This window comes from Aspergillus clavatus, genomic scaffold (genome assembly GCF_000002715.2).
Source record: "Aspergillus clavatus NRRL 1 1099423829797 genomic scaffold, whole genome shotgun sequence".
Classification (NCBI taxonomy): domain Eukaryota; kingdom Fungi; phylum Ascomycota; class Eurotiomycetes; order Eurotiales; family Aspergillaceae; genus Aspergillus; species Aspergillus clavatus.
Window position 1 is genome coordinate 107,513 of NW_001517102.1, and position 7,371 is coordinate 114,883.

Genomic DNA, 7,371 nt, shown 5'->3' on the forward strand with positions numbered 1-7,371 from the left:
TTCTTGCTTTCGTTTATTACTTTTTCTTTAAGCCTCTTCGGTTAATCACTGGTGGGCGTTCTGAGGAAAGTTGGAGTTCATTGGGTTGGTGTATGCCCCCGGAATGGGAACAGCCTCGTAAGTCCGCTCGCCTGGCGCAGCAGCCATATGCTCATTCTGGGCCGGGGCAGGCATGGCCGCAGGGAACTCCCCTTGCTCTGTCTTAGGGGTTGCCTGCTGGACGCGGATGGGTGGCGGCTGCAGCTGGAAGGTGGGCTGGGGCCTGGTCGGCGACTGCGGTGTTGCAAACTGCGTTGCGTACATCTCACCATTCTCGGCGGCGGAGTATGGGTTCTGGGCCTGCGAGATGGAGACGAAGGGGGATTTAGGCATGTTGACAAAGCCAGGGGTGTTGGGAGCAGATTGCAGACGCAGCTGAGCCAGGTAGAGGTCTGATCTGGCCTTGTCACGACGGTCCATGGACCTTGCGAGTCGTCGCTTGGTGTAGAAGCGGTAGAATACGACTGCGTAGATGAGAATGGCTAGAACCTCAACGACGACTTCGATGATAGCGCAGACTAGGCCCCAATCCTAGTGCAGATCCCGATTAGCTTCATTTCATCTTCGTATCTATATTCGTCAGGTCAGCTTACCTGGAGACGACAAAGTAGCGCATAATCGATATCGTTGTGAAACAGCTCTTCTCGTAGATTCTGCCTGCATGACCAACCCCAAAGATCTTGCCCGTTACCAGTAGCCTTGGAGTTTTGATAGATCGCTGCAGCAACAATCCACATGATCAAGCTGAAGGTAAAGAAGCACACCGAGTAGATCGTGTAATACACCGCTACCTTCTCGGCTCGTTTGTGGCCACCCTTCCAGTACGCCCAGAAGACGATGAGACAGGAGAACAAGGAGACGCAGGCCAGGGAGAGAAGCAGATATTGAGGCCATGGGTTCGTCCCCTGGGCCCATGGGGGCAGATTGTTCCGAGGAGGAAGAGTCTTGGTCGCACGGAAAATCATCAACGTTGTTGCCAGAATGGTGAGAACAATCAAACTACAGCCAAAGTTGACGAACCGAAGGAACATCTTGGCCAGGCGTACCCGGAGTTTGATTCGCTGGCACAAGAAGTATTAGTTTCAGGAGATTCAATTGTTGCAGTTCAATGGACGTGGACTTACCAGATCTCTGGCATTCTCTTTGTCAGCAGCCTTTTCTTGCTTCTCCACGAAAAACTCTTCTCGGAAAGTGGGACTCAGAGGGTTCAGGGTCCGACCCGGCGTCCCTGGGACCTTGAGAGCACTCTTCAACGGAGACGCTGGAGGAAGATGGTGTGCCGTATGCTGAGCAGGATCATTGGCGGCGACGTATCCAAAGCCCACGTCGGATACATCAGGCTGGCTGTGGGACTGACTAGGGGGATCCGCAAATGGAGACCGGGACGTATCAGTCGCTTCGGTTGGCGAATGGACTGAGGTTGCTTCCGCGAATCGAGCCGTCCGAGGACTCTTTATTGACGAGGAACTTGATGATTCGGATGAGCTCCTCTCGGCCCGAGGGCCGCTGGGTTGCGAGGGCATCGTCATTGGGATGTGATTGTGACCACGCACAATATCAATGGGCGAGACGGCCTGATAGGTCTGAGGAGAGTTGCCCGCGCTGTCACTTGACACCGACATTGGAGAAAATGAAGTGAGACCAGCAGGAGGAGGTGATTATAGTCAAACAGCCCCTGGGGAGGATAAGAGAACCAGCTCTTAACCTTCTTTTTCACACGATAGATGATATCCTGAGCTCGTTCAGTTAACCTTCTAGTGTGTACTTTTTGCTGAGACAAGACTCACGTAGGAAAAACCTCTCTGAAGTATACTGGCTTGTGAGTTTGTCCTTGGGATGCACCACGGTTCCTGCGCAGTGTGAACGTTTTCTGACAGAACTCAAGGGAAGAATCTGGCTCAAGAAGCAGCAGTAGCAAGATTGGAGGAGGTCGGCATGGCGGCCTTGAATATCAATGAAGGAGCTCTGGACTGGCCATCCTTTTCGCTCCATGTCGGGGCGGGGAGGGGAGAGCACATTTCATTTTAGCATGATGCGAGCCGGCCGTGTGAAGGGTTGCAGGTAAGCGCCTGGCAACATGCAGCACAAGCAAGATGAGGGGAAGTGATTGGAGGGAAGATGAAGTCGAGCAAACCTAGCAACGCGCCTCGAGAGTGTCGATTCAAGGGACCAAGTGCAGGACGAGGAGGTGACTGGGTGCAAAACAGAGTCACTAGTGCAACAGCGCCGGCTTATCACAGTGGGGAAGATCGAGTGAGAGTGCTGAACCCGACCTTTGCTCAATTCTGGCACCGTGCCGAGATGCATGTCCTGTCACGAGCAGGACGAATAAGAGGGATTGTGTATGCTGTATGGTCTCTCTTCCCGGCGCCAAAGTTGATCGCCTCTTGGCCCAACCAACCATGACTGCTGCAGAACCGCTGGCCAGTTGGAGTTGCAGATGAAATCTTTTTGATGGGAGGATCATGCTATCAATCATTCAGAGCATTTGATGCCTCTTGATTGATAGATATCTAGGTCCTCGACGATAATAACCTCTTGAGTGATCATGATTCACGGCACTCTGTGCGGAATTCTCGGTTGGCCATGGCCCGTAGACTATTTTCGGGGGTGTGCAACAACAAGCGCCTGTGATTCAAATCACATCAATCACATCACTTTCTTGATCTATGTTAGCATCAACTTGCTAGAGGATGAGTCTGTGTGATACTTGGAGGTGAGATGTTAAATAAATAAAAGGACCTTCCGACTCACCACAAATCTGATTTGTGAGCTGAGTTGGAGAAGACAAACACCTGGAGCAAGAGGAAATTGTTCTTAGTAACCAGCCTTCTATGACATTTCGCTATTTCTAGACAAGAATCCTGAAGTGATTTCTAGACTGCTATGGATCAATATTTTATCACGATTGAGAGAGGTGGGTGTGTCCTTAGGCGACACGGCGTCAAACTATTCCTCATTTACAGGTGCTTCGATGGACGAAGAAGCGTGTAATGCTGTCCATATTTTGGTCGAGTCTGCTCCTCCGTCAAGGACGACTTCTCAAGGGACACCCAGCTCGATTGACGCTGAAACGAACTCATAATTCTTGGAACTTGACCGAGAAAGACAGGTTCTCGAGTAGTTATCGCTATCAGCCTCCGGAGCTACTATCTACAGAGTTGCCTCCTGTCTGTTCACGTGCCGACCTGGCAGGTATGCAGCAAAGCCTCTTCAACGGTGGCTGAGTCTTGAGGGGAAAACGAGATGATAACACTCTCTATACTTAAGACCACTCCAGACCCGATCCTGAGTAACTTAGTCTGTACGGAGTAGAGTGTAGAGATAGATATATTTGGAAAGTGGATCAAGAGGCTTAGGTAGAGCTGGGGTTAGAGACAGTTCGACATGCAATGACAGGTGTAATTAACATCTACTGCATTCTATCTATCTTCTTTAAGTTCCTATATCGTAGCTGCAATCCATACCCTCTCCTGCCGTTCATTCTCCTCGACGGGCTACATCATATTCAAGCATAGGTGGTCTACTAATTCAAGGGGACGAGCGTATATCATTTCATCCATGGACCATAGGTATGATACCTTAGGCAGGAAAGGTACTTAAGAGGAATGAATATACCAAGGAATATTGACACAGTAGGCTGCGACTGAGGGGGAAAGTCTCAGCCAATCACAGAATTTCCGACGGCATGTACAGCCACCTCAAGGGACCGCCCCACTGCGTTCTAGAAACCTGTTACAGCGGTATTTCTAAAGATGAGGCTGGAACTGATAGAGAAAGAAACTGCCCGGTTTTTTAAAACCATGGCTGTGCTTGTTTTCAGGCACCCATCTATGACAACTACCTACTACCTAGAAACCTACCTAGGCTTCTTCGTACAGCCTAACGTTGACATTGATAGAATAGGATATGCTTCTAACTGTGATCTCGTCTTCTAAGTTAGAATTGAAAGATTCCTTCTTCTTCTTTTTTCGATGGAATTCCAGGCATAGTGACCTTGATGAGGCGCTAATTTGTCATCAGTGAATACTCAATTCTAGGTAATAATACGGAGCCGATCGGCAGATACTTTCAGTTTACATGGAAGCTGCACCTAAATACGGCAAGGTATTACATACTGAGATTCCTCCAACCATATGATCAGGTGGAGGTACTGTATCAGTATTTTACCAAGTCAAGACAAAGGAACAGATGGAAACTCCCTCTCCAGCCACTTTTTTTTTTTTTTTTTTTCCCCGTGTATTAACTCATGTATTATTCTATGTATTATTCAGTAATCCCATTTCCATTCCACTCAGTTCAATAATCGATCTTCCATCCATGATTATGATTATGATTGCTATTCATTATTATTCAGTTCCAGACAATAATACAACCACCACCTTAACAAGTCAACAACACCAGCTCAGGAAACTTCTCCAGTGACTCTGCCAATCCATCTACAGACAGACTCTGCTGTCCTTCTCTTTACTTCATCATCATCATCATCTATATCAGATCACCTTGGATTCTCTCGTCTATCGGCAAAAATACACCTACCGATTGCCTGAATCCTTCTTCTTCATACACAAACGCTTGCCCTTGTCGTCAAGTGAGGCTGTGACTTGACTATCTCCGTCCTTCATCCATCTCCATCTGCTGCGGACAGCATCTCCTCCCACACCCCCCTCCTCCCCCCCTTGCCTCCACTCGTGTACTCTCGTGGTTCATGCGATATTCTTTGCTTGTACATTCTGACGACGACTTCCATCACGGCATACATCTGCATGACATACAGTCCTTCATCGTATTCTAAATCAGGCGGTGCTTCGAGCTCCATCTACGACTCCAAATAAGCATTCTCCATTCCGCCTGCACGCCCGCCACAATCTTCACCCCAAGTTCAACTTCTACCCATCAGATGGGTTAGCCATACCCGGCATACACACCTCAGCTTCTGCAAGAGAAAGGCAAGCGCCCTGCTCGCAAGGCTGACCGCTATTTTTACCCTGCTACACGCCCCTGTATCTCAATCGCGGGATCTGGTTTGTTCTGGCAAGGCTTTGCGAAAGCTGAACTCCCACCGTCTCTATCCTTCGTCAGCTTGCGCCACACTCGGTTCCAGGTGAGCGCCCCACGCCGATAATGCTGGTGAATGATGTTACTCCTTGGTCGTTTCTGTCTTTTCTGTCGAGCCTGCCTATTCTTATGTCCACTCGATGGACCCCTTTGCCCTCAAGTCTTCTTTTGCTACTCAGATATCCAACCCGTAACGACAATTCCTCACTGACATGATCTCCGTTCAAGTAGCAGCCCACTCTTTTGTTCGCCAACCATTTTCGGCTGGCAGCAAGCATCCACTATCCATGGCTGCGCTGACACAATCGACTAACGAACCGGTTCCCATCTCCAATCCCTTGTCCGGAACGCCCAGCTCCCTCATCTCAAGCCCACCGGACTCCATCGCCTTTCTGCGACAATCGAAGCAGGATTCGAGCCTATCCTCAATCGCCAGTGCCGGACTACACGTCTCGCGATCGAGAGAATCCCTACCCCCAATGGCCACCACGGCGCCTGCCACCGGTCCCATGGACCGACCACACGAATCTGACAAGGACTCGGAGCAGATCAGCTCGCAGGTAGCAAGAGAAGCTCTGGGTGCGAGTGAGAAGCAGCAAGGGGTCCCTATCCACGACCCTATGCACATGTCGTCGGACCAGATGCAGGTTGATTCTCACCCCGCGGCAGTTAATGTCTCCGACGCATTTGGCGTCGGCGACACCAACGCAACCTTGATGAATACCTCGACCGTAGCCAGTCCGGGACCGATTGAGGATTCTGCCTCCCAGGATGGCGATCGACCACGTCATCGCGATGAGGAAGACCTACGGGAAAACAGCAATAAAGCTTTCTCGTACCCAATGCCTACAGGGGCACTTGGTGATCCGCGGCGCGGACTAAGTCTACCCAATTCTGGCTTCCACAAGAGCGGCCAGCGATCGCCGTCGGCCAAAAAACACCGTTGTCCCTATTGTGCGACGGAGTTTACAAGACACCACAATCTCAAGAGTCATCTTCTCACTCATAGCCAGGAAAAGCCGTACGTATGTCAAACTTGTCAGTCACGCTTTCGGAGACTTCATGATCTCAAGCGGCATACGAAGCTTCACACAGGTGAGCGTCCACACATCTGTTCCAAATGTGGACGTCGCTTCGCCCGTGGAGATGCTCTTGCTCGACACAACAAGGGCCAAGGAGGGTGCGCCGGCCGTCGAGCCAGCATGGGAAGTTATGCGCCAGAGGATGATTACGGCGAGGGTGCTGTGCCCACCGGTGCCGAAGATACCATGGATGGTCTTGTCTTTGCCGAACCCGAGCGTATGGACGAAGAGGATGAGCGGCGGCTCAACATGCCGAGTATCAAAAAGCACGATGCACCTGCAGAATCTATCCCACGCTCCAACACCACCAATAGCTACCAGCCGCGCCAGCCGAGTACTTATCCTCCGATCGCCGCTGGCAGGCCCTCTCCCGGAGGACTTTTCCCTCCGCCCACCAGCCACGGCGGCTCCAGCGCCTCGACATCTCCCATCTCACAGACTGGAAATATGACATTTCCGCCTTCGGGGCAGCCGTCCGGTGCCTCGGTCTTCCAGACAACGAACGTCACCGAGAGTCCCAAACCACTTTCACCACACAATGCCCCCCTTCCTTCGCACCAGCTTGGACATGGTCCAGACAGCCATGTCCACTTGCATCGAGCTCACTCCCCCGGCATGACCCAGTCCTTCCAGCAACAACCTTTCGGTCGTGCAGGGCCTTCCCAGGGCTCTCTCACGGGTCACGGCGTGCCCGGCCTGGGCCTTCCTCCACCGCAACCTGGTGCTCCCCAGCTTCCTCCACCGCCTGGCATGAGTGCCTCTGATGGGCGGTTCTCTCTCCATGCCCAAGGATCAGTGCAGTCGGCCTCTTCAACTGCCCCGAAGCACAGTTCGTCACATAGTCATTCTAGCAACCACAGTGGACCCCTGTCTTCGAAGATCGGACTTGATGCCACCCCAGGCAATGGCAATCTTCTCCCAGGGCCGCCACATGATCCCAGTTTTGCAGAGCAAACTAGGGATCGGGAGGATAAACTCTGGGCATACATCCGCTCGGTTCATGAAGAATTGACAGGGTTGAAGAGCGAAGTGACTGCGCTACGAGCACAGCTGGCCTCGTCAAATGCAAACGGCTTAGCGTCACCCGTTCCGAACGCCACATCAACTCAAGCTGATACCAATGCTGGTACTACTACTCAACGATGAATGTCACATATTCTCACCAGTCCCCCATCCACCTAGAGGCCATCCA

General features: G+C 51.4%; 2 protein-coding genes across 2 annotated transcripts; one reads left to right on the forward strand and one right to left on the reverse strand.

Moving 5' to 3' along the window:
• Positions 1 to 45: 45 nt before the first annotated feature.
• On the reverse strand, positions 46 to 1,661 carry ACLA_005600 (uncharacterized protein; the record flags this gene model as incomplete). Its single annotated transcript, XM_001273229.1, has 3 exons — positions 46 to 570; positions 633 to 1,100; positions 1,164 to 1,661. 3 exons carry the CDS (start codon positions 1,659 to 1,661, stop codon positions 46 to 48), a joined length of 1,491 nt encoding a protein of 496 aa, XP_001273230.1.
• Positions 1,662 to 5,384: 3,723 nt separating this feature from the next.
• Positions 5,385 to 7,325, forward strand: ACLA_005610 (C2H2 zinc finger protein; the record flags this gene model as incomplete). Its single annotated transcript, XM_001273230.1, has 1 exon — positions 5,385 to 7,325. One exon carries the CDS (start codon positions 5,385 to 5,387, stop codon positions 7,323 to 7,325), a length of 1,941 nt encoding a protein of 646 aa, XP_001273231.1.
• Between the last annotated feature and the right edge of the window lie 46 nt (positions 7,326 to 7,371).